Consider the following 26,127-nt stretch of genomic DNA (forward strand, 5'->3'; position numbering starts at 1 on the left):
TTGTTTGCATGTCCACAAGTCCTAGCCTTAAGAGCATAGCTGTCAAGTGTCCCTTATTTGAAGGGACAGTCCCTTATTCCAGCGCCAAGTCCCGCTGCTGTCCCTTATTGATAAATGTCCCTTAAATGTCCCTTAAATGATGTCCCTTAAATTTCAAAGGAAGCAGCTCCTCTCCCTCCCTCCCTGCCGGCCAGGGAGGAGGGAGGCTCCAACTGTGTTGCTTGGCTGTGTTGCTCACCCAATAAGAAGTCTAAGAACGACTGGGGGGTGGAGCTTGAATGCCTTGTGTGTGGCTAGTTAATGCAAGCTGAGGGGTTTTTTGAATGCTGGACGCTATTTTGTTGCACGTGCTGCTGCAAACTTTGCAGTGCAAAGCCAGGCCGGAGAGCCATCTTAAGCTGAGGCTGCATAGGCCTTGTGGTGCATGTGATTCAGATTCTAGTCAGTTGAACCTCTGGTTACAAAGTTGGTTGGACAGTGTTCTCGAAGCTACCAGCTTCGAGTTTGACCAGACTGCAGGAGGACAGGAAGACTGGAGTGCCTGGAACAGGTGAGGCTGCAGGTCCCTTATTTTCAAGGCTGCTGGTCCCTTATTTTCAAGGCTGCTGGTCCCTTATTTTCAAATCTGTAAGTTGACAGCTATGTAAGAGAGAGAGGGAGAAAAACTTTTCTCTATCCACTCTCTCCATGCTATGTTACAAATTTCTAACATGTCGCCTCTCCCTCGCCTTTTCACTAAACTAACAAGTCCTGAGCGCTGCAGCCTCTCCTGCATGTGTGTTGTCGCAGCCAGAACCCACTGCGTTTAGGCCCAACGTGGCTCCCCTGGAAGCACAGAGCAGAGAAGCCAGGCTATGCTCTCAGGCCTCTGCCTTCCTCTCCAGCCCTCCCAAGAGCCATGACCAGTTTTCCTTTCCCCCCTCCATTTCCTAAGAAAACTCCCTGCATTCCTGGAGTCCAGGCAACCAAAACAGGTTATGAAACAGCCTCTTAATCAACATGGCTGGTTCTGGATCGTCAGCCTGGTGCTCAAACAGGGGAGACAAGTCACAGAAAACAGGCCAAGTCCATTGCTGCCCCTGCCACCCCCCCCCCTTGTTCCTTGATGCCTCCTGCAAGGTCAGTTGTGAGCCTGCGCCTCTTCTCCTCCCTTTGACAGGGCCTGAAAGCCAACATGAAGCGCCTCTACCAACTCATCACGGAGCCCCAGTTCAACCGCTGCACGAAGCCCTCCAAGTACAAGAAGCTGCTCTTTGCCCTCTGCTTCTTCCACAGCATCCTGCTGGAGCGGAAGAAGTTCCTGCAGCTGGGCTGGAACATCGTCTACGGCTTCAACGACTCGGATTTCGAGGTGGCGTGAGGTGGAAAGGGTTCGGGGGGGATCGGGAGACCAGGAAAAGGGCGGGTTCGGGAGGGGAGCCTGTCTGTGCCTTCCTTTTCTGGGCTCTGACGGGCCAGGCAACCAGGCTCTCGTGTATGCTCAGAAAACCCCAGAACAAACTGCGGCCGAGCCCTCCCTGTGGCCGGGAGTGCCCGGGAGTGCCACCTGCCCTGTCGGTGACTCGTGGAAGTTAGTTGGCAGCTCGCCACACCTCAACTCGTGTCATGTAGCAGCAAAGTCTGCAGAGCTCCATCACAGTCCACAGATTTCCTTCTCCCAACAGAACAGCTTCTTCCAGAGTCCCCAGATAAGGGGAAAGCTCCATTAAACACTGCTATGTATTATATACAGTGGTGCCCCGCAAGACGAACGCCTCGCAAGACGAAAAACCCGCTAGACGAAAGGGTTTTCCGTTTTGGAGGCGCTTCGCAAAACGAATTTCCCTATGGGCTTCCTTCGCAAGACGAAAGCCCATAGGGAAATCTCCAGGACAGCGGGGAAGCGCAGCGCGTCTTCCCCACTGTCCTCGGACCTCCTCCGAAGGCTGGCGGTGGGGCGGAGAGACCTTCTCCCCGCGCCAGCCTTCGGATGGCTGTCCTGAAGACTTGCGGTGGGAGGAGGGTTTTCCTTCCCACTGCCAACATTCAGCGCACCTTCCCCTCTGTTCCCGGACCTGTCCTGAAGGCTTGCGGTGGGGAGAAAAGCCCTTCTCCGCACCGCCAGCCTGGCAAGCGGTCTCCATAGGAACGCATTAATTGATTTTCAATGCATTCCTATGGGAAACCGTGCTTCGCAAGAAGAAAAACTCGCAAGAAGAAAAAACTTGTGGAACGAATTAATTTCGTCTTGCGAGGCACCACTGTACAGTACTGCTGGTCTTTAATGTAAAGATGCATATGTACAGATCCACTAACACTAGCACCATGCTGGCTAATGCTGCTGTGTATTATAATAATAATAATAATAATAATAATAATAATAATAATAATAATAATTTATTTATTTATACTCTGCCCATCTGCCTGGGCTTCCCCAGCCACTCTGGGCGGCTTCCAACACAATATTAAAATACAGTAATGCATCAAACATTAAAAGCTTCCTTAAACAGGGCTGCCCTCAGATGTCGTCTAAAAGTCTGGTAGTTGTTGTTCTCTTTGACATCTGGTGGGAGGGCGTTCCACAGGGCGGGTGCCACCACCGAGAAGGCCCTCTGCCTGGTTCCCTGTAACTTGGTTACACACATCCTCTTCCCCTGTCTCACAGATTCAGTCTGACCCTGACAGCAAACAGGATAGCATCAGGACAGGACTTCACATGATGAAAGCAATGCCCCCGAGACCATTATACCTGTCTCTACATTCCTGAACCAGTGGGAGGATGAGTGATTCAGCCAGTCATGCACACGACCTTGCTGGTGTTGCTATGGTAACCCCAGTGCACCTGACACCCTTATCTCAGAACATCCAGATGTGTTCACATTACACCAACATGCTCCACGCCACGGGGGCTCACTCACAGCAGTCCTTTCACCCTTATCCCGTCTGCCTTGTTCCTTTGGAACATGGGGCGCAAGAGTGACTTGCAGAGGCGTGTAGGGCGGTTTGGCCACAAGGGCTTTAGATGGATGCTGGCGAATGGGCGAGTTATTGATGCTCGGCTTGGTGGTGGTTCCCCAAGCATCCTGTAGGCTGCCTGCTGAGAAAGAGGGAACCACAGCTGGGCCTCTGGGCTGATGATGATTTGGTTATTTTAATATTTATACCTAGCCCATCTGGCTGGCTTTCCCCAGCCACTCTGGGCAGCTTAGAGCACATTAAAAATTGTAAAATGTACATAGCTTTCATACACAGGTGACTGCAATTATTGATCTCATATATAAGAATATAAATACAGGGCTCATCCACACTTCTGCATGTGGTGTGCCTAGAAAGCATAAGTCCTGGCAGTTTCCTACTTGACCCATGCTTTCTAAGCATGGGTCCAAGGAGTTTACCCCTTGCCCTGATCCTTTCCAAGGGAAAACCTGCTCTTTAATGATACATCAGAACAAATGGCAATCTGGGAAAAACCCATATTCCTGTTAACTCTGATTGAGCACCAAAGAGTAGTTTTTTCCCCAGGAGGGTGGCAGAAGCAGCAGAACAAGGGGCGGTGTGGATAAGCCAGTATGTACTGGGGAACCCTTGTACATCCCAGTCCAGGTGGCTATGGCAGGTGCTCCCTTGGCCCACTCCCTTGTCACCTGTGACTCTTCCTTCCCCGCCAGGTGTCAGAGAACCTCCTGAGCTTGTACCTGGATGAGTACGAGGAGACCCCCTGGGACGCCCTCAAGTACCTGATCGCTGGGGTCAATTACGGGGGCCACGTGACGGACGACTGGGACCGACGTCTCCTCACCACCTACATCAACGACTACTTCTGCGAGCAAAGTGTGGCTGCCCCCTTCTACAAGTGAGCTGCTGCCTGGGATGGCAGGGAAAGGTTGGGTGCTGGGAAAGCAGGGATCGGCACGCTTTTCGGGACAGAGAAGTTCCCCGATGCAGGAGGAAACCTTTGCCTGAGCAAGCCGGCTGGCTGGCCGGCCTCCCTCCCCCTGCAGGCTCTCCGTGCTGGACACCTACTTAATCCCCAAGGATGGCAACATCGCCTCCTACAAGGAATACATCAGCCTGCTGCCTGGCATGGACCCCCCCGAAGCCTTTGGCCAGCACCCCAACGCTGACGTGGCCTCCCAGATCACCGAAGCCAGGACGCTCTTCGAAACTCTGCTTTCCCTGCAGCCCCAGACCACGCCCACCGGAGTGGCCGGGCAGAGCCGCGAGGACAAGGTACCCAGGGAGAATGGGCATCCGCGGGGCGAAGCGTTGTTGTAAACAAAAAATGCCCTTTTCCCTTATGGGGTATCTAAGAGCCCGTACAGAGTCCTTACAGAGGTTCCCTACTGGTAGGAGAAAAGAAAGAGGCCGACCAGAGAATATTGAGAAGCAAAGCAGCTAGTAAGCCTGATCTTTATTGATCTGTTGCAACAGGGTGCTCCCCTCACCCGCAGGAAAGGAGGAGGACCCAGAAAAATGGCGTGCAAGGCCTTATAAAGACTTTTGAAATTGCCACCCTGTAGATCAAGACCACCCCCAGAAACATCATACATACATCACAGAAAAGGCGGTCTAAAACAGAACATTTCAATGTTGTTTGTTGTTTATCTCCTGTCTGGCAGGTTACTTGATCGGATTTCCTGGGTCGCCTGGCTAGTCTTTTGTAGTGATAAATACTTAGTTCCTGGGCCAGGTCACAGGCTCACACCCTATTCAAACACAGACATACTCTTAAGACAGGATTTGTGAAGGAAAAGACAATGGGGAGGCTTTTCCACTTTGACCATGCAGAGAAAACATTTGCTCAGTTTAGGAATAAAATGGCTTCAGGTCTGTCTTCCTGTGCTGATCTATGTACGTGCGGTTATGAACATTACCATATATCGAAGACCATAATATTCCTATCACAGCGTGCACTGCTCTGGCGTCCTGGGCAGCCCTCCTGAGCTGGCCTTTGTGTGGCAGGCAAGCAGCCCCTGTCTCACACTTGTGAAAGGCCCTCACAGCTCCTTATTTGAACTTCCTGGATCCCAGGAGGCACCCTCTGAACATCCGCTTTGTGGCAATGAGAACAGACTCACCGCGTGCTCAGGGGCACTCTCGTCTCAGAACAGTCCTTCTGAGGCTGAGCCCTGGTGCAGTGGTACCACAGAGCAGGGCACGGTCCCCTGGCACTTACCTTGTTTCTTAAGTCTGTAGGAGCACATTTCGTCTCCTTTCCCGAATGTCTGGGGCCCTGCAGAACCGGACTGTGAACAGTCTCGGGGAGCAGCTGGTGGTTCCTGGAAAACCACCAGCCAACTCCCTGCCGGTGCCTTGCATACCGTATTTTTCGCTCTATAGGGCGCACCGGATCATAGGGCACACCTAGTTTTTTTTTTGGGGGGGGGGAATAAAGAAAAAAAAAAATTCCACCCCCCCAGCCCCAAAGAGCAAAGAAGCCAAGACAGCCAGTGGGATCCATCCTGCTGGCTGTCTTGGCTTCCTCTTTAGCCACGCACAACTTCTCCAGCCGGGAGAGGCTGTGCGTGGCTTTGCAGAAGCCAAGACAGTGAGCAGGATGGATCCCGCTCACTGTCTTGGTTCCTTTTTAGCCGCAGGGCTGGGGCGGGGGAAACCCGAGGGGTTGGTGCGCACTGACCCCTCTCGCTCTCCAGGCTTCAGCGAAAGCCTGCATTCGCTCCATAGGACGCACACACATTTCCCCTTCATTTTTGGAGGGGGAAAAGTGCATCCTATAGAGCGAAAAATACGGTACCTCTTCTCTCTGTCCCTTCTCCCCCTCTCCAGGTGCTGGAGCTTTCAGCAGATGTGCGCAGCAAGATCCCGGAGGAGATCGACTACGAAGGCACCTGCAAGGTGCTGTCTGGGGACCCCTCCCCGCTCAACGTGGTCTTGCTGCAGGAAATTCAGCGGTACAACTCCTTGCTGCAGGTCATCAAGTGAGTGCCCAGGGGGGCAGACCAGGCCAGGCCTCAGCAGCCCCCAGTCCCTTTCTGGTGCTCACCTCAGCTTCTCTTGTCCTCTTCCGTAGTTCCTCCTTGGTGGAGCTGGAGAAGGGCATTCAGGGCCTGGTGGTCATGTCTACGGACCTAGAGGAGATCTTCAACTGCATCTTTGACGCCCGCGTCCCCACCATGTGGGAGAGGGTAAGGCACTGGGGGGAAGGGGGCAGTTCCTGGTGCTTCCTCCCCTTTCTGTGAAGGTGGGGGACCTTGTGTCCCTGATGGAGCAGGAAGGAGGGTGTGATCCGGAGGCTCTAAGCTGCTCGTCTCCCTCGAGGAGAGAGCACCCTGGCGCCTTGTAGTTAGAAACACCTGTTGTTTTGCTTGTGAACATATTTTGAACCTATTTTACCCAGGGGTAACAGAGATTTCAGGAGAGAGGTGTTTCTGGAATTCCTTGTGGACCCACCAGGTTTCTACCTCCCTCCTCCCCCCCCCCCCCCGCATCCTCTCTCCTGCCTTCACCCTACATCTGAAGCAGAGATTTCTCATTAGGGAGAAATGCATAATTCAGAAGCCTCTTCTGAACGAAAATATTTCAAAAACGGCTTCTTCCAAAGTAAAAGATTCCCCAGCGAAATAGCGGTTTTCTCCTTCCCAAGTTGCTGGAGAGCAAAGAGGGATACACACATGCCACTTTTTGTGGGTTGGGGCTGGCAGACCTCTTTCCCAAGGTGGGGGCTGTTTTTTGTGGGGGGGGGGGACTGGCTGGCGTGTCCCGCTTTGCCTCCAAGCTCCTGGCCTTCTCCCGCCTCCTGCAGGCCTACCCATCTCAGAAGCCGCTGGCTGCCTGGACCCGGGACCTGGGCCAGCGCGTGGAGCAGTTTACCCGCTGGGCCACCACCGCCCACCCTCCCGTGCTCTTCTGGCTCTCGGGCTTCACCTTCCCGACGGGGTTCCTGACGGCCGTCTTGCAAGCTGCTGCACGCCTGAACAACGTAGGTGGTGGGGGAGATATATTTGGGCCCAGCAGGAGGCCTGGAAGGGCCTGTGTGTGTCTTTGGGCGTTGCCTGAAAGGGATGGGGAGACCGGCCTGGAAGGAGAAGGGAGGGCCATGATGCAGGCAGCGAGGACTGCTCTGCAGGGAGGGTGTTCTCTGGGAGGGGAAGTGGGTCTCTGTGGCTTGAGAGCCAGAGGTCCCCCCTAAGCCAGCCTTCCTCCATCTTAAGTCCCCATTTGTTGTTGGACTACAACTCCCATCATCCCTGACCGCTGGTCCTGCCAGCTAGGGATGATGGGAGTTGTAGTCCAACAAACAGATGGAGAAAGGCTGGCCTAGGGGGAGATACCCCTGGGCTGCAGAACTATCTCACGTGGCTCCCTTTCAGATCTCCGTGGACACGCTCTCCTGGGAGTTCATTGTCTCCACCGTGGATGACAACAACCTTGTCTACCCGCCCAAGGTAAGAACCTCTCCCAGGGCATACATTGCAGGGGGGGGGGGAGCTCAGGAGCCTAGGACCCCCTGAGCCAGCCCTGCGTGGTCTCCCTCTCCTCTTTTAGGAAGGGGTGTGGGTGCGAGGTCTCTACCTGGAGGGCGCTGGCTGGGACAAGAAGAACTCCTGCCTGATGGATGCGGAGCCCATGCAGCTGGTCTGCCCCATCCCTACCATCCACTTCAAGCCCGTGGAGAACAAGAAGAAGAGCGGCAAAGGTGGGTCTCGCGGAGGGTGGGCCAACGGTCACCCGTGGGTGCGAGGAAGCTGCCGTAGGCTGCCTCAGACTCTTTGCCCACCTTGCCTTGCTACCGCCTGCTCCAGCCTCTGCCAACCTGGCGCCCTCCAGCTCTTTCAAGGCCACAACTTTGTCCTCCAAGGCAGCTGGATGGCACCCGGTCGGAGGCCAAAGTTGGCAGTGTTTGTCTCTCCAGGGTCAGCTCCATCCCTGGCTACTGAGCCTTTTAGCACCTGTTGGTGGTGTTGCCACCGTTGGTGGGGACCCATGGCAACCTCCCATTTGCAGAATGCCCTCCCTTGTGAGGTGCCCCACTCTCCCCCAATATTAACACTCAGGAGAAATGTCAAAGCAGACCTGTTTATCCAGAGTTTGATGGAGGAAGCAGCCATGTTTCTGAAACCAGAGGAGAGAGTGCTCCTGTGCTCACGTCTTGCTTGCAGACTTCCCTTTGGCCACTGTGGGAACACGATGCTGGCCTAGATGGGCCTCTTTTGGCTTGATCCAGCAGCCGGACTCTCCTTATGTTCTTAAGAAAGTTCCATCTACATGAGAACAGGGCCTTTTCTGCAGTGGCTCCCTGTTGTGGGATGCTCTCCCCAAGGACTCTCACCCTTATTATACACCTTTAGGTGCCAGGCAAAAACGTCTCTCTTTAACCAGGCCTTTGGCTGACTAACATCCTATATGTGTCTTTGGGAGGGGGTGTTACTGGTTTGTGTTGTTTTTCTTCGTGTTGTTATTATGCATTTTGTGTTTTTATCTTGCATTTTTCTGTTGTCAACTGCCCTGAGATCTTTGAATGAAGGGCAGTATACACATTAAATAAATAAATTAAAACAAGTCCTGAACTTAGAAGTTTAGAGTAGGCTTTTAACTGGTTTTTAGAAGGTTGTTTCAAACCTTTGTAACTGCATTTGTATGGAGACGCTTGCCACCCTGTGAGCTGGGCATAAATCTAATGACTAAATATATAAATGTCTCTAGGGATGTACGCCTGCCCTTGCTACTACTACCCCAACCGGGCTGGCACTGCCGGGCGGCCTTCCTTTGTCATTGGCATTGACCTGCGGTCTGGAACGATGCCCTCTGACCACTGGATCAAAAGAGGCACAGCCTTGCTGATGAGTTTGGATACTTGAAGACACCCCCCATATATGCACCCCTTTCTCCAAAGGAACCTTGCTTCTCTGACTCCCCCCACCCCACAGTTTTAGGTAAAATTAAAATAAATCTATTTTGTTTACAGTCTCCTTTGTGTCTGTCCTCTACTCCACACGGGGAATCCCCATCTCAGGGCTGGGATTAGATCACCTTCTGGGGCAGACAGAACTTTAGGCTGCCTCCACATTGAAAGCACATTCTCTGTGCCCTCCCCGCTTCTGGGAACTGTAGTACACGCCTTGCAGAGATGCAACTCCCAGCAGGATTCTTGGAGGGGAGGGGATGTCTTTCAAATGTACGCTGTGGAAGCACCAGCGATGGGGCAGAAGAGCTGCTCTTTGGGGCCCTCGAGGTTGTGGCGCTGCGGGGGCCAAGTTCACTGGAGCCCGCCCCAGTTTGTGAGATGGATGTGGGGCTCCTGACAAAGGGCCGCTCCGTGGTGCCAAGAGCCAAGCAGGCCAAGAGAGAAGGAAATACCTTTCTTGTGACGCACGGCTGGCAAAGAGGAGCCAAATGTCCTTTCCATTGGCAGGCACAAGAGGGGGGGAGGGGGCGTCCCAGTAGCAACTGGGGAGCAATGGCCAGTTGAGAAGGAGGATCAGGGACAGCCCTGGGAGGGAGGGCGGCAGTGGGGCAACTACAGCGATGATGGGGGGCAGCGCTTTGTCCGGGGGTCTCTGGGGAGGGTTTATGCTGGAGGAGAGAACCCTGCTCCTCCTGGAAGGGGCAGGTTTTCCTTCGTCCGGGGTGGGTCTGGATGACCCCGGGGTGCCCCTCCGACCATTCTGTGCACGAGGCGGCCTCCTCCTCCTCCCTTGGAGAAGAGGGCGAGCCGGGTTGGACTTTGGCCTTTAATTCCCCCTCCCCTTGCAGGCCGCGAAACTTTCCCTCCGCTGCGTTTCCAGCGGGAGCCCCTCGTGCGCTTTTACGCGCTGGCGGGGAGCCTCGGCGGCGCCTCTCGCTGCTGCTTCTCCGCGCGGGGAGCGAGCCTGGCCCGGGCTCCGGGGGAGGAGGAGCGGCGGGAGAGGGAGAGGGGCGGGCGCAGGGCGGAGGGACGCTCGGATCCTGCCCAGGGAACAGAATTGACACGAGCGAGGGCGGGGCAGGCGGAGGCGCCGAGCGCGTGTTTGCGTTGGGGAAATGGAACTGCGCAACCGGAGAGCGGACTTTTCCAGGCGCGGAGCCCCCGCTTTTCCTGCGGGCGGGCGCGGAGCCGCCCCGGACTCCGTCCCTCCCTCCTTCCCCGGCCCGCTGCAAAGTTCCCGCCGGCCCGCGGAGGGGGGCGGACGGAGGATGCTCGTCCCGGCGCCCGGGGGGCACAGCAGCTTGGCCAAGGGACGCGCGGGGACCGCGCAGAGGGGTCTCCAGCCTCCTCCTCCTCCGCGGGCGCGCACGCCAGCCAGCCCACCCCCAGGTAAGAGGGCGCAGGGGGTGTTGTCCCTGCCTTGCAGCACGAGGGCGCCTCGTTTTCCACTTGCAAGTTTGTTTGCGTATTTATCGGCTGCGTTTGCAAGCCCGCCTTCTTTGCAGGACCTCACGGGGGCGCGCGGAGCTCTCCTCCGTTTGATCCAACCAACAACCCTGCGAGGTAGGAGAGAGGGGGCGCGAGTGTGGCCCGACGACGCCCACAGCCCGGGCAAAGGGGGCGATCTGAAATCGGGTCTCTCCAAGGGGTCCCCCAGCAAGGGGCGCGCGGGGCTTTCGCTTTCCCCGACCCCGCGACGATGGCGAAGGCGGGCTGCGCCTTTGGCAATTTCCCTTTTTCTTCCTTGGGAACAGGGCGGGGCTGGCGGGAAGCCGTGCAAAAAGATGAGCAAGAGGCGGACGGTGCAAGGGCGGAGTGGGGGGGGGAAGAGTTGAAACGGGGATCAAACTTGGCTTTCCTTCTTGCAGATCTGAAGGGTGTGGGGAGATGGCCAACATACTTGTTTTTAATAGCTGCAACGGATAGAACATATGGAACACGTATATACGCGAAGCTGTGTTCTACTGACTGAGACCTTTGGTCCATCATCTCGCTCAGTCTTGCCTTCCACCGGCTGGCAGCAAGAAGCCCGCCAGGGTTGTAGCCGGGATCCATAGAACTGTAGGGCTGGTGGGAACCCGTGAGTAATCTAGTCCAGGCTGCAGATTGAATTTGGGATCTTATGCATGCGGGGCAGATGCTCTAACCACTGAGCCACCAGCCTCCCAACACCTCTTATGGGGACAAAAGGCTCCCTTTCCCTTTAAAAGCTGGTCTGAAATGGAAAGCTTGATCGTTGGGCCTAGAGGGATGTGTTTTGGAACTATTTATGGGATGGCTTATATTTCTCTCCCCCACCACTCTGAGCACTTCCCCTCCTCTTCCCCTCCCAGCCCTGCAGGGGTCAAAGGTTAGCACCTGGGGAGGGGGTTAGTGCCATTCCTGTGTTTTCATGCCTGCTTCCTTTAAAGAGGGGATTATTCCCCCTTCCCCTTGAAATTGCCTCCATCTTCGTGCCACACATCCCTGCTTGACCCTATACCATCCCTCCTACCATGCGCAGAATACCACCAAGGCTTTTAGCATGGGGCAAGGGGGGTGGACTGGATGGCCTTTGGGGAGCCCCCTTTTAAAAAAGGGCTAGTTTCTTCTCCCAGTCCCACCACCTGCTCCAGCTGGTAAGGGAGCCTTGAGAGGGCTTGATGGTGGAGTGCCCGGTCACCTGGGTTCTGGGTTCCAGTTAGGGAGGATGTGCATGGGAATCTGGTTCTAACCAGAGGTGAAATGCGATGTGGGTGGCGGGCAGCCAAGATCCCTGCATTCTCTAGGGAGGAAGTACAGTGTAATGGGGGGGCATGGGGGTATACAGTGGGAGCTACCACGGTGGTATTTCTATCCAAATATTTAATTGAAGCTAAACCAGTGGCTCCTAAACTATCAACCCAACCCCAGTGCCCGCTACCCTATAAAAGGCATTGTTCAGAAGAGCGCTTTGCACGACCCACTATCGCAATAAAATTCAAAACCGAAGAGGGAGGAGTTTTAGAAGGAATCCCCTCTCGTGTAGCTTCCTATTGAGCAGCTCAGAAATGTGATAGCAGCCTGAGAGTGTGGCTCTGGTTTTAAGGCAGGCATGCTTCTGAACACCAGTTGCTAGAAAGGGCAGGAGAGGAAAGCCTTCTGTTGGCCGCTGTGAGAACAGGGTGCTTTTCTTGGCATGGCGCGTGTGCTGTGCAAGCTTTTGAGTTCCACAGAACTGTTCTTCGGATAGGTGAAAAGAATCCAGTGTAACTTGGTAGCTTGCTTGCATGTCCCAAGCTTGCTGAAGTTGGTCCGGTTATTACCGTATTTTTTGCTCTATAAGACTCACTTTTTCCCTCCTAAGAAGTAAGGGGGAATGTGTGTGCGTCTTATGGAGCGAATGCAGGCTGCGCAGCTATCCCAGAAGCCAGAACAGCAAGAGGGATTGCTGCTTTCACTGCGCAGCGATCCCTCTTGCTGTTCTGGCTTCTGAGATTCAGAGTATTTTTTTTCTTGTTTTCCTCCTCCAAAAACTAGGTGCGCCTTGTGGTCTGGTGCGTCCTATAGAGCGAAAAATACGGTACGAGGTGTCTTCTCATTTTGCCTGCAGTGTGTTGGCTGAGCACCTGTGGGCATTTTTCCAAGTGCCACCAGGCTTAGGATCAAATGTCTGTTGACTCTTGTAAGTAAATCCCCTGTGACGTGGCTCAGCCTTGGAACGTGGGCAGGAAGGAGTGAGTGGCTCTGGAGCACGTGCAGAATGCCTTTGCCTCTGAGCTGAGCAATGACCAGCCACCTCCGGGTGGGATGGTGTGTCCAGTCCAATGTGTGTCTCACTCTTTAGCCTTCAACCCAGGAGTCCTGACTCTCGAAGGATGAGCAGGCCATGAGGATCAGGGCCGGCTCACCCATGAGGCAAGGTGAGGCGGGCTCAGGCGGCAAGATCACCAGGGGCAGCAGATCCGGCCTCCCAGGAATGAATATCCTGCTGCTGTTTTTGCAGCTTGGCTGCGCTCCCTGCAGATCAAGACCGGCTGCCATGGCAGCCGATCTGATCTCTGCACAATTCCATTTTTGGATCGAGGCTTGTAGATCCATTCATAAGAATGCGAAAGCGCCTTTTTTAAAAAAGGGAAAAACAATTATCTTCACTGCAGTCACCGCAGATAGCGTTCTTTGGCCTGGGGGGGGCTGGAACCAGCTGCGCTTTCAGCCGATGTCCACAAGAGGGAGAGCCAAGACCACGGAAGGAGGCCAGATAATTCCCGCCCCCTTTAACCCCAAATGCACAGGCTCCGGTTCCCTGCTGGGGGATTAGAGGTTATAAAGCTCTTAAATCTGAGCCATTGTGGAGCTTAGCGCTGGGACTGGGAGATTCAGGACAGATTAAAAGGAGCGCTTCTTTTGCACAGCACATTGTTGAACTACGGAACTCCCTGCTGCAGGAAGCTGGGACGGCCGCCAAACTAGGTGGCTGCTGGCTAGCCCTGATGTCTTATCTTCTGCCTGCACAACTCAATGCTAGATCACACCCTTTTTGTGTTCTTACGTCCAGATTTTCCCCCTCCTGAGGTTCGCAGCAAACGTATGTGAATAACGCAGGCTCGTAAGCATGTGCAGAGTGCATTTCTAGCTGATAAATGCAGGTGGGATAAAAGATAAATGCTGTTGAGCATGTATAAATGTGGTTCTCCCCCCCCCCCCCGCCATCACAACCAGCCAAACCAGTCACAACCAGTTCTCCGGCTCTCCAGTTTATCCTCACAACAGCCCTTTGAGGTAGGCTCAGCCTGGGAGACAGCAGCTGGCCTTCGAGGTTGTCCGGCGATCTTCGTGGACGAGTGGGGATTTGAACCCAGGTCCCTCCCAGGTCTTAGACCAGCACTCTTAAGCGCTGCACCACACTGGCTCTCTGTGCATGCTCAGGGCACGCTTTGCCAATGGAAAGTTACTTCGGCTGGTGTGATGAGAATCACTGTGCAAAATATCCGGGAGGCTGCAACAGCTGGCTTAGGGGGCAATTGGGGGCAGCTGGCCGGGCAGGCGGAAACCTCAGGAGGGATGCAGTAGGGTGCCCCACAGCAGAGGTTATTTCCGTTTGGTTTTTCCTTCTCAGCCGCGAGAGGTGAGCTTGCAAGCCGCTATTTTGCCGCCGCGACACAATGCCGGGGTGTTTGGGCAAACCTTCCGCCTCAATCCTTTTATTTCTCCAGGGGAGGCCGGGGTAATTCCGCTACTAATTATAGTTTTCAGCCAATTTAGCCGGGTGCCTCCAGCCCCTCCTGGTTCCAGCCCCATATGCTCTTGCGAGGGGAACCGTAAGGCGGAGGCGTTGGGTTTAATGAGCAGGTGTTGAGAAGATGTTTGGCAAACGCCCCGGTCTCAAATCTCATCTCTTAGGGACTAGGCTCTTGTTAATGCGTCTGTGAATCGCGGTCCCCTGGTGCTGCGGTTTCTGGAGAACCAGATGTAGAAGCCATCATCTGAGCTGGGGGGGGGGGCATGCAGAAGAGAGAAGTCGTATCGCCTGCCTTCCTTATGTTTGGTTGGCTGAAGGCCCCCACCCCTCAAAAAAATCAAATTTGTTTCATTTTACCCTAGGAAAGAGCAAGCCAAGGTCAAGTTTTGTACGGGGGGAGCCTTTTCTCTCCCCCTAAATTTTTTCCGCCTTCAACCCCTGGCTGACAAAGTGGGGAGAATTGGCGCTGGATTTGTAGGCCCTGAACAATGGCTTTGTGACGGAGGAGGGAGCATAGTAGGGCCAGCTGCCAGGCAGGCAGAAATTCACCAGGGAGTGTTTTCTGCCTCGTGAGCAGCTGCAGGAGGCAGAAAATAGGTGCCCCAAGCTTTTTATACCTGAAGGAGCGTCTCCACCCCCATCGTTCTGCCCGGACACGGAGGTCCAGCTCCGAGGGCCTTCTGGCAGTTCCCTCCCTGCGAGAAGTGAAGTTACAGGGAACCAGGCAGAGGGCCTTCTCGGTGGTGGCACCCGCCCTGTGGAACACCCACCCACCAGATGTCAAAGAGAAAAACAACTACCAAACTTTTAGAAGACATCTGAAGGCAGCCCTGTTTGGGGAAGCTTTTAATGTTTAATAGGTTATTGTATTTTAGTGTTCTGTTGGAAACCCAGCCAGATGGGCGGGGTATAAATAAATTATTATTATTATTATTATTTCCTGCTGCATAAACTTCGAAACTGATGCATGTCCAAAAGATCTGGAGGGGGCCAGGCTGAGGGGAGGCCGGCCCTTGATTCTCAGTACAATTAATGCTCTATGGTTCCCTCCCTGTGGTGCAACCCAATCTAACCGCTAGGCAGCACAGCCGTGTAAATCCACCTTTTTGCCACACCTTTTTAACCCTCTAGGGAGGCAATGGAGATCCCCTGTGTGGTGCGTCTGGCTTGTTATTTGAGTGGTGGGCCACCTGTCGTGAGCAGAGGCCTGGGCCAGGCCCGGTGAGGCGAGCAACCGGATCCCCACCGGGGAGGGAGGAGGCCAAGGCTTCACCTGTGTCCCAGCTGGCAGGGCGGGGCTCTCTGATCCCAGAAAAAGGGCCGTTTTCCCCATAATCGGGAGGTGGCAGGATTCGAAAACGGGACCGGTTCTGGGGAAAGTGTGTGCGTCCAGCCGCTGAGCTACGGATCGGCCTTTCCGGCCTCGTTGGCAGGACCGGAACTCGCAGCCTGGGCACGAAAATCCCCGGGTGGCCTTGAGCCGTTCTCTGTCTCTCGGCCTAACCTACCTTGCAGGGTTGTTGTGAGGGAGAAACGGGCGAGGGGGGGAAGCATGAGTGGTTTTAAGAGTTGAGGCTGAGTAGCTAAGTGGGTAGAGCACAAGGTTCGTGATCTGAGGGCCGTGGGTTCAAGTCCCGCGTGAGGCAAAAGATTCCTGCGCTTCAGGGGCTGGACTCGATAACAGTTGTGACCCCTTCCGGTTCAACAATTCGGTGATTCTAAGTGTATTCCAGGCTGTCAGCTTACTTATTTAACTGGTTAAAAAAAATGTGTGTTTTCTGTTGCATTTGTTTCAGTTTGGATTGGGTCCTGCATGGGGAGAAAGGAGGGATATAAAGGAATTAAAAATTAAAATTAAAATTGTATGCCACCTTGAGATGAAAGATGGGATAGAAATGCACCGGCGACTAAAAATGAAATGCAATTTTTATTCCCTTCTGGCACCACTTTCAAGGTTTTTATTACAAAGGAGGGGGGTTGTTAGTGTCCGTGAGGATAGATCGCTCTCCTCCAAGCAGATATCCTGTCCATATTTTGCGATGCAATCTCAGACAGTGCTCTGCATCAATCTCCCTCGCGCAGCACGCAGACAAACTGTGGAACTCCCTGCCACAAGACCCTGCGGCGGCCATTCATTTGGGTGGCTTCGAAAGAAGGCGAGGCAAACCCATGGAGGAAAAGGCTGTTGGACTAGAATCTTAGGGTCCCCACCCCACAAAATTTTGTCTTTGGGGTCTCCGGAGGTGGGGTGGGGGGCTTATAGGCCTGATATTGCAGGGAGGGGGCATTCTCTAAGCTTTGTTGTGCATCGGGGTGTGAGACCTGAATGCGAATTTCTCCGGAATCGAGCGTGTTTGTTTGTTGCGAACCCCCCGTTCTGCGTGGGAGGTCTCTCTCGCACCCCGCCTTTTTGATGTGGGTGCAAGGAGACGTCGGCTTCCTGCTCTCAGTGCACATAACAGGAAGTCCTGCCCCCCCACCCGAAAAAACCCGAAAGGGGGGGGGGTAGGAACGACCGGGCCCCAAACCTCCAGGCTTAGAAACTCGAGAGATGTAAGCGAATCGCCAAATGGCGCTTTAAACCTGGGTTAGGGTCGCCACGACGGAATGTCTATCCCAGGGGTCAGCAAATTTTTTCAGCAGGGGCCGGTCCACTGTCCCTCAGAGCTTGTGGGGGGCCGGACTAAATTTTTTGGGGGGGAAATGAACAAATTCCTATGCCCCACAAACAACCCAGAGATGGATTTTAAATAAAAGGACACATTCTACTCATGTAAGAACACGCTGATTCCCGGACCGTCCGCGGGCCGGATTGAGAAGGCAATTGGGCTGGATCCGGCCCACGGACCTTAGTTTGCCTACCCATGGTCTAGGCACCTTGTCATTTCTCCCTAGTGGTACCGTATTTTTCGCTCCATAAGGCGCACAGGACCATAAGGCGCACCTAGTTTTTAGAGGGGGAAATCAAGAAAAAAAAATCTTATTTCCTCCCCCCCCCAGCCTCAAAGCAGCGGACAGGCTGCGCGGAGCTTGGGGGCTTTTCCTGCCTGCCTCCCCCCTGCCTTCGCTCCATAAGACGCACACACATCCCCCCTTGCTTTTTAGGAGGGGAAAAGTGCGTCTTATGGAGCGAAAAATACAGTGTTATTTTGTTATTTTTATTCCTTTCATTTCCATACCTCGGTACAGTGGTACCTCAGGTTACAGACGCTTCAGGTTACAGACTCCGCTAACCCAGAAATAGTGCTTCAGGTTAAGAACTTTGTTTCAGCATGAGAACAGAAATCGTGCGGCAGCAGAGGGAGGCACCATTAGCTAAAGTGGTGCTTCAGGTTAAGAACACTTTCATGTTAAGAACGGACCTCCAGAATGAATTAAGTACTTAACCCGAGGTACCATTGTACGGTATAGTTTAAAGAAAAATCTCAAAGCTGTTTGCAACACATTAAACGTCAAATAAGACAATCCGGAACGAAACAGATTCAAGCTTCAGGGAAAACGTCTTGCACCCTTCTCTTAAGCGGCGTTTGGCTGTGTTTTTTTACCTGCATGATTTTTAGGAACATTCGGAAATGGTCATTCGACAGTGGAACAGACTGCCTTGGAAGGTGCCTGCCTCCCCTCCATTGCAGGATTTTAAAATAGAGGCTGCCAGCAATTCTTCACCTGGGATTCCTGCATCGCAGAGGGTTAGACTAGAGGACCTCTGGGGACCCCTGAAATTCTGCGGTTCCATGGTGCTCAAGAATCCCTGGCAGGTGGCCCTCCAACCTCTGTTTAAAAACCTCCAGCTAAGGTCAGTCCTCTGCCTTCTGAGGTCATAGAGAGGTAGAACTGTAGAGTTGAAAGGGACCCCCAGCGGTCATCTAGCCCAACCCGGAATCGCAGCTCAAGAATCCCTGGCAGATGGCCATCCAGCCCCTATTTAAAAACCTTTTCGCTCGTTCACCACCTTCTGAGTGCATGAGATGCACAAAAAGTTCCAGCCTGGGTTGATGCACGTATTTGTTTGGGGGTGGGCAGGCTTTCTCATGCAGGCGCCGCCGGTCGACGAAATCTCCCGCCACCATAAACCTGTTTGTCGTCTTGCCGTTTGCCCTCCGGCCTGCCTCCCGGCCCCAACCGGCTGCTGGCAGGTTAATCATCAACTTCGGCGCACCTTTGCCCTCACCTGGAAAAGGAGGCACAGGTGATTCTCCTTCTCTCCCCCCCCACCAAACCCCCACCCCACCCTTTGTCTCCATCTGTCTGATGCTCTCTTCTCCCCTGGCGGATGTGAGTTTGTGCATCTCTCTCTCTCTCTCTCTGTGTGCAAAGCTTGTACCCACATCCCAGCCCAGTTCTGCAACTTGCTTGCATGGGAAAATTCGTGGAGCAGGAAAGCTTATTGCTCGGCAATTTGCGGGTTCCCGCACCCCAGATGTTGGGAACTCACGAGGAAGGGTGAGGCGCGGGGAGTTTTCGTGTTGCAACAGAGCTGGCCCACGCAGGTGCACCTTGCCTCGGTTCCCTGCCTGGGGACCTTCATAGCGTTGGAAGGGGACCTCCCGAAGGCCATCTAGTCCAACCCCTTGCAGTGCAGGATTCGAACCCGCAACCTTGAAATTAAGAGCCTCGCGCTGTACCGGCTGAACTATGCTACGCCACAAGCCCACTGCCTGTAGCCGCTGCAGGTCGGCAATTTTTTTATATTATTATTATTATTATTATTATTAAATTTAATTTATTTAACATTACTATTACAAAATATAAGCAAAATAGGCAATTTATTATTATTATTATTAAATTTAATTTATTTAACATAATTATTACAAAATATAAGCAAAATAGGCAATTTATTATTATTATTAATAACCTTTGCATGCTGCCTTTCCCTCTGAGGAGCTCAAGGTGGTGAACATGGCCCCCTATTTTATCCTTAGGCTGAGAGAGGCGGTGATCATCCAGTGTGAATAATAATAATAATAATAATAATAATAATAATAATAATTTATTATTGATACCCCGCCCATCTGGCTGAGTTTCCCCAGCCACTCTGGGCGGCTCCCAATCGGATGTTAAAAACAATACAGCATTGAATATTAAAAACATGACCGAGTGGGGATTCGAACCCTGGTCACAGACCAGCACCCTAACCACTACACCACACTGCCTCCCGGCAACACTTTCCTGGACAAATAAATGTCGGTGGCAAGGAAGGAACAAATATTTCTGAGGGTAAGAGCGGCTCAGAAGGCGGCGGGCTCTCCTTCTTTGGAGGTTTTTCAACAGAGGTTGGATGGCTTTGTGTCAGAAATTCTTTAGCTGTCATTCCTGCACTGCCCGGGGTTGGGCTAGATGGCCTCTGGGGTCCCCTTGACAGATCGACGGTTCTACGACTCTTTAAATCCAGCTGCGTTTTGCTCATGGGAGTCCCACCGAAGCTAAAAGCCCTCTCTTAGATCACACCTTTGCCGTACTTTTAAAGCATTATCATACCACTCCGACAGCTCCCCCCCACCCAAGGATCCAGGGAATTGTAGTTTCTTAAGGAAACTGTAGTTTGTTAAGGTTGTTCGGAGACTCATCACAGAGCTACAGTTTCCCAGAGCTCCCTGGGAGGAAGGTTTGGCTGTAAAGCCACTTTGGGAACTGTAGCTCCCTGCGGGGAAGAGGGCTGCCGAAGAACTCTCGGCAAACTACGGTTCCCAGGATTGCGACAGCAGTTCAGTACTGATTCAAATGTGTACGTACCGGGGCAGCCTGAGTCATCCTCGTTAATTTTAATGGATCCACGCCGAGCGTGACTAATCCTGGATGCCACCCATCATCCAGCGAGTCACGAACAGAAACCGTCAGGGCAGCCTGTGGCAAGAAGTTCCGCAGGTTAGCGTCTCCCTCTGCGAAGAAACGTTGCTCTTGTGTTGAGCAATGGCGAGCACAGCTTGCGGGGCAGGTGTGGAGAGCGAGACTGAACTGGATCGGGTCAGCCGCCCCGCCAAAAGATAAGGTCTGGATCTGGCAGCAGTATGAGCTGAAGCTGGAACCTGCAGCTCTGGGTAGTGCAGCCTAGTGGGACCCCTTTCCTCAGCCTGTGCGTTTTTCCCCCCCGTTTGTGTGTGCTTTGCAGTTCACTTGCTTTGCAGCTGGCAAGAGCCTGCTTTAGGTTTGCACATCTTGCTGCCGCGTGGTAGATTAGCTGCTGTGGAAAGTGTCTGTGTGGGATATTTAATGCTTTGCTAGTGATGCACTGACTCCCTCAGAAGATGGACTCTCCTTCCATGGAGGTTTTTAAGCAGAGATTGGATGGCCACCTGTCATTTGTGATCTAGTTGAGATTCCTGCATTACAGAGGGTTGGACTAGATGACCCTTGGGGTCCCCGCTAACTCTATGATACCAGTTTAGCATCCTTTCCCCAGTGGAGGAAGGTAGTCTGCCTTTGCATCTAGTTTTCTACACTGGGGGAGGAAGTGGGAAGAAAGTGCTGAGCATAATGCACGCTGTGCTGAATCCCTTTGACCCAAGACTCAGACCTGAGACTTAAATTTCCGTGCTAGCCCTGAAGCATGTGCAGAGTGCATTGCTCCTTCCCCCCGTCAGCCTCTGAGTGCGCACAGAGGGCATCGCTCCTTCCCTGTCAGCCTCTGAGTGTGTGCAGAGTGCACCGCTCCCTTCCCGTCAGCCTCTGAGTGTGTGCAGAGTGCATTGCTTCCCCTGTCAGCCTCTGAGTGCGCACAGAGTGCATTTCTCCTTCCCCCATCAGCCTCTGAGTGCATAAAGAGTGCATCGCTCCCTCCCCCCATCAGCCTCTGAGTGCGTGCAGAGTGCATCACTCCTTTCCCCCGTCAGTCTCTGAGTGCATGCAGAGTGCATCAGTCCCTCCCCGTTAGCCTCTGAGTGCGTGCAGAGTGCATCGCTCCTTTCCCATGTCAGCCTCTGAGTGCAGAGTGCATCAGCCTCTGAGTGTGTGCAGAGTGCATCACTCCTTTCCCCCATCAGCCTCTGAGTGCATGCAGAGCGCATCAGTCGCTCCCCGTTAGCCTCTGAGTGCATACAGAGTGCATCGCTCCCTCCCCCATCAGCCTCTGAGTGCGTGCAGAGTGCATCGCTCCTTCCCCATTAGCCTCTGAGTGCGAGCAGAGTGCATCAGTCCCTCCCTGTCAGCCTCTGAGTGCATGCAGAGTGCATCGCTCCTTTCCCCTGTCAGCTTCTGAGTGCATGCAGAGTCTATCACTCCCTCCCCCATTCAGCCTCTGAGTGTGTGCAGAGTGCATCGTTCCCTCCTCCTGTCAGTCTCTGAGTGCGTGCAGAGTGCTCTGCTCCCCCCCTCTGCGAACCCCCAGCCCCCAACCTCCGGTCATGCATTGAGGCTTGAGCCCCAGCGCCTCTTATGTGCGGAAGGGGGACGTGGTGGGGGTCGCCCCCCGCTCTCCCTGTCTGTGCCTTGCCAAGTCGGCTGCAGGACCCAGAGATTGGGCTGGGGGGGGGGCCGAGGGAGCAATCTGCCCCCCCCCCGCGCACCCGCACACACATGGCCGCTCAGCTGGGGTGCTTGCCCTGTTGCTATGGGAACAGCGGCAGGAATGTTTGCCCTCATCCCCAGCCGCCCTATTAACTTTTCAGGGATGCTGACATCACCGGGCGCGGGGGCCAATGGCGGCTCTGCAGCGGGGCCTGGTTGCCGGGGCGATGGGGAGGGCAGGCCTGGAACAGCTGCCAGGAGATTGCACGTGTGCGCACACACATCCCACAGGGCACGCCCGGACACGCTCCCTCACGCATGGAACACGCCTGCACACGCTAGCCCGCATGGCCGGGGAGGGGGAGGGGAGCTGCGATGTGCGTGCATGGCAAACATGCGCCGAGCACATGGTCCCTGTTAACTCTTTGCACGCCAGGCCTGCGGTTCCTGTACGGGGCGCATGGGAACATGGGAAGCTGCCTCCTGCCGTGTCAGTCCATCAGGGCCCCATGGAGCCTAGCTTGGCTGCACTGGCTGGCAGCAGCAGCTGAGGGAAGTCTCTCCCTAGAGCTTCCCAGGGCATGCCACTTGAGCGATCTAAATTATTTTCATTATTTTATTGATTAAATTTGTGCGCCGGCCTCCGTTTGTCGATCTCAGGGCAGTTGGCAGCTTTGAAACGCAAGATAAAAACACAAAATGCATAATAAAAACAAGGAACAGAAAGGCTGCAGGGTTTCACAGTCAAAGTGTGCGTGTGGTTTTGTGTGTGTGTGTGTGTGTGTGTGTGTGTGTGCGCGCTTGCTAATTTGCCACCCCAGAGGTTGGAAGGCTGGCGGCCCTCCCCGCACCCCACAGAGGCGCATTGGGCAACCTTCCTTACATAAGTAAAGGTAAAGGGACCCCTGACCATTAGGTCCAGTCGTGGCCGACTCTGGGTTGCGGTGCTCATCTCACTTTACTGGCCGAGGGAGTCGGCGTACAGCTTCCGGGTCATGTGGCCAGCATGACTAAGCCGCTTCTGGCGAACCAGAGCAGTGCACAGAAACGCCGTTTACCTTCCCGCTGGAGTGGTACCTATTTATCTACTTGCACTTTGACGTGCTTTCGAACTGCTAGGTTGGCAGGAGCAGGGACCGAGCAACAGGAGCTCACCCCGTCGCGGGGATTCGAACCGCCGACCTTCTGATCTGCAAGTCCTAGGCTCTGTGGTTTCACCCACAGCGCCACCCGCGTTCCTAGAACAATGCAAATAAGCCGCGATAAAATAATAATGACTTGGTAATAAACAGCTTGCGTCAAATTAAAGTACTAGGTACCTTTCTTACATGGCTTTTCATAAAGCCATCAAATGGTAGAGTTGGAAGGGACCCCAGGGTCATCTAGCCCAACCCCCTGCAAATGCGGGAATATTTTCTCCAACGTGGGGCTCGAACCCACGATCTTGTGCTCTACTGACTGAGCTATCCTCTTTATCCCTGACCTTCGACACCTGAGATTTATCTACAGTGGTACCTTGGTTTGCAACCGTTTTGGATTACAGTGGTACCTCAGGTTAAGTACTTAATTCGTTCTGGAGGTCTGTACTTAACCTGAAACTGTTCTTAACCTGAAGCACCACTTTAGCTAATAGGGCCTCCTGCTGCCGCCGCAGCCCGATTTCTGTTCTCATCCTGAAGCAAAGTTCTTAACCTGAAGTATTATTTCTGGGTTAGCGGAGTCTGTAACCTGAAGCGTCTGTAACCTGAGGTACCACTGTACAACCACATCAAACCCGGAAGTGTGTGTCCCTTTTTTTTGGATTACAAACCCCCCCTTTTTTTGGGAGGCCCCACTGGCGAAAGCGCGCCTTGGGTTACAACCTGTTTTGGACCTCCGGAACAGATTATGGTTGTAAACCAAGGTATCCCTGTATTTGTCTGCTGCATAAGTAGCCCCCATTTTTCTCCAAGGAGGGGCTCTTTTCCCCACCCTCCTCATTTTATCCCCACAACAACCCTGTGAGGTAGGAAGGGCTGAGAGAGGCAGTGGCTTGGCCCAAGGTCACGACTTGAGTGGGGCATTTAACCGTGGTCTCTCCCATTTCTCGAACCCTGGGGTCAGCAAACATTTTCAGCAGGGGGCCGGTCCACTGTCGCTCAGACCCTGTGGGGGGCCAGACTGTATTTTGAAAAAAAAAATATGAACGAATTCCTATGCCCCACAAATAACCCAGAGATGCATTTTCAATAAACGGACACATTCTACTCATGTAAAAACACGCTGATTCCCGGACTGTCCACGGGCCGGATTGAGAAGACGATTGGGTCGGATCCAGCCCCTGGGCCTGAGTTTGCCTACCCATGCTGTAACCACTGGGTGTCTTGCATGTGTGTGCCTTAGGGTTCAACCAATTTTTCCCATTGTAAACTGGCTGAAGTGATTTTTAAGAACGTTTATTTATATTGTTGTAACTCTCCGTTGGACCTTGTTGCAAAAGTGGATTAGAAACCTTGTAAAAAACAATGTCGCTGCTATTCCTTCAAAGAGCTCACGACAACCCTGTGAGGTAAAAAGGTAAAGGGATCCCTGACCATTAGGTCCAGTCGTGGCCGACTCTGGGGTTGCAGTGCTCATCTCGCTTTATTGGCCGAGGGAGCCGGCGTAACAGCTTCCGGGTCATGTGGCCAGCAGGACTAAGCCGCTTCTGGCGAACCAGAGCAGCGCACGGAAATGCCGTTTACCTTCCCGCCAGAGCGGTACCTATTTATCGACTTGCACTTTGAGGTGCTTTCGAACTGCTAGGTTGGCAAGAGCAGGGACCGAGCAATGGGAGCTCACCCCGTCACGGGGATTTGAACCACCGACCTTCTGATCGGCAAGTCCTAGGCTCTGTGGTTGAACCCACAGCGCCACCCGCGTCCCTGTAAAAGACAATGTCACTGCTTTTCCTCCAAAGAGCTCATAACCAGCCCTGTGAGGTAGGTTTAGGCTAAGAAGGAGCAGTGACCGGCCTGCAAGTTCGCACCCAGTGAGATTCGTGTGACCGACGGGATTTGAACCCTGGTCTTTCCCAAGTCTGAGTCCTGTGCTCTAACCGCTACACCACAGTGACACTCGAGAGCCAGCCGGGAAGTCCAACCACGTGTGGAGAATGAGTGCCACGCTGGCTACCTCAATTTAAGAAGGATGTTGACCAGCCGGAAGATGTGCAGAGGGGGGCAGCCAAGATGATGAGGGGTCCGGAAACGAGGCCTGATGAGGAACAGTTGAAGGAGCTGGATATCTTTAGCCTGGAAAAGAGGAGACTGAGAGGAGATATGATAGCCATCTTTAGATATCTAAAGCAGGGGTCTGCAGACTACAGCCCTGGGGCCGGATGTGGCCAACCAGGAAGTTCCTGCAGCCAATCCAAAGATGCTCACGCACTGAGGTAAACCTGGCACGGCCATGGACGGAGAGGCCGGCGGGCGGGCAGTGGGTCTGGGCCGTGTCATGGGCATGTGACAGGCACGTTGCGGGGCTTCTGCCGGAGCTTGATGCGCTTGCTGGCCCGGCGCCTGGCTTGGTGCTGCTGCTGGTGGCGCGCTTGGTGGCCGTGCTGGCGTGCGCGGCCTACCCGCCGACCTGGCCTCGGACAGCGGGCTACAGTGCGTGGTGCACCTTGCCTGGGAGCTCCGTGGGGACGGACCGATGGAGCGGCTGCCGCTCGTCAACAACACCGGTGAGCGGATGGCGCCAAGACGCGCTCCTGAGCGCGTGCAGAGTGCGTTCCTCCTCCAGGTCCGGAGGCAGCTGCGGGACCGGCTTGCAGGGTATTTATATTTTTCAAAATATAGTCTGCCCCCCCGCAAGGTCTGCGGGACAGTGGACCGGCCCCCCGATGAAAATGTTTGCTGACCCCTGATCTAAAAGACGATGGAGCAAGCGTGTTTTCTCCTGCTGCGGAGGGTAGGACTCGAACCAGCCGCTTGGAGATTCCAACTACACGTTGGGAATAGCTTGCTGAGGGTCAGAGCGACGCAGGACGGACTCCGTCGAAAGACCGTGGACTCTCCTTCCTTTGAGGTTCCTAAGCAGAGGTTGGACGGCCATCTGTTGCGGATCCTTGAGCTGTGATTCCTGGGGTTGGGCTGGATGACCTTGAGGGGTCCCTCCCACATCGGAAAGGCTGAATCTTTTGCACTCTGGGTTAATTAATACAGAGTAGCTGCCTCCCTTGTGATGGCAGGGGCGACTGGGATGCATTTGGGAGCGAGGGGAGCCCAGAGAGGGGCGTGCAGCTGTGTTTTACGCAGGTGGTTCCTCTCCTCTGGGGGGTGGTTTTGTGGAACAGCTCTCATTTCAGGTGGCCCATCTGTTTCCTCAACATCAAGGCAACCTGCCTCCCCCCCCCAATCCCTTTGCGGGCAGGGGGTTGGTCTCCTGAACTACCAGCCGTTTTCAATTGCGGTCGTTCGCCCCTGGCTTTCGCTCCCTCTTCCGAGTGTGCACCTGCGTGTCGTTTCATAGAACCGCCGCCTTGGACGGGACCTCCAGGGTCATCTAGTCTGACCCGCTGCAACCACAGGAACGTTTCGCCCGAGGTGGTACTCGAACCCACGGCCCTGAGATCCAGAGTCTCGGGTTCCACCGACTGAGCTACCCCAATCCCCCAGAG

The 26,127-nt window shown here is 54.0% G+C and overlaps 2 protein-coding genes across 3 annotated transcripts in view; both read left to right on the top strand.

Annotated features, from left to right (window-relative positions):
• DNAH2 (dynein axonemal heavy chain 2) overlaps window positions 1-8,907 on the top strand; it is a 137,516-nt gene extending 128,609 nt beyond the window's left edge. For both annotated transcript variants that reach the window (XM_083580733.1, XM_083580734.1), the window contains exons 80-88: window positions 1,160-1,351; window positions 3,648-3,832; window positions 3,981-4,209; window positions 5,767-5,918; window positions 6,011-6,125; window positions 6,743-6,919; window positions 7,311-7,385; window positions 7,486-7,636; window positions 8,644-8,907. In XM_083580733.1, the coding sequence (XP_083436859.1) occupies window positions 1,160-1,351; window positions 3,648-3,832; window positions 3,981-4,209; window positions 5,767-5,918; window positions 6,011-6,125; window positions 6,743-6,919; window positions 7,311-7,385; window positions 7,486-7,636; window positions 8,644-8,798 (1,431 nt within the window). In that variant the 3' untranslated portion in view covers window positions 8,799-8,907. The remainder of the gene's footprint in view (window positions 1-1,159; window positions 1,352-3,647; window positions 3,833-3,980; window positions 4,210-5,766; window positions 5,919-6,010; window positions 6,126-6,742; window positions 6,920-7,310; window positions 7,386-7,485; window positions 7,637-8,643) is intronic.
• Window positions 8,908-9,909: 1,002 nt separating this feature from the next.
• KDM6B (lysine demethylase 6B) overlaps window positions 9,910-26,127 on the top strand; it is a 96,894-nt gene continuing 80,676 nt past the window's right edge. Inside the window, exon 1 of the mRNA XM_083580751.1 lies at window positions 9,910-10,234. The gene's annotated coding sequence lies outside the window, so the exon portion shown is untranslated. The remainder of the gene's footprint in view (window positions 10,235-26,127) is intronic.

This window comes from Podarcis filfolensis, assembly GCF_964270895.1.
Source record: "Podarcis filfolensis genome assembly, chromosome: 13".
NCBI lineage: Eukaryota > Metazoa > Chordata > Lepidosauria > Squamata > Lacertidae > Podarcis > Podarcis filfolensis.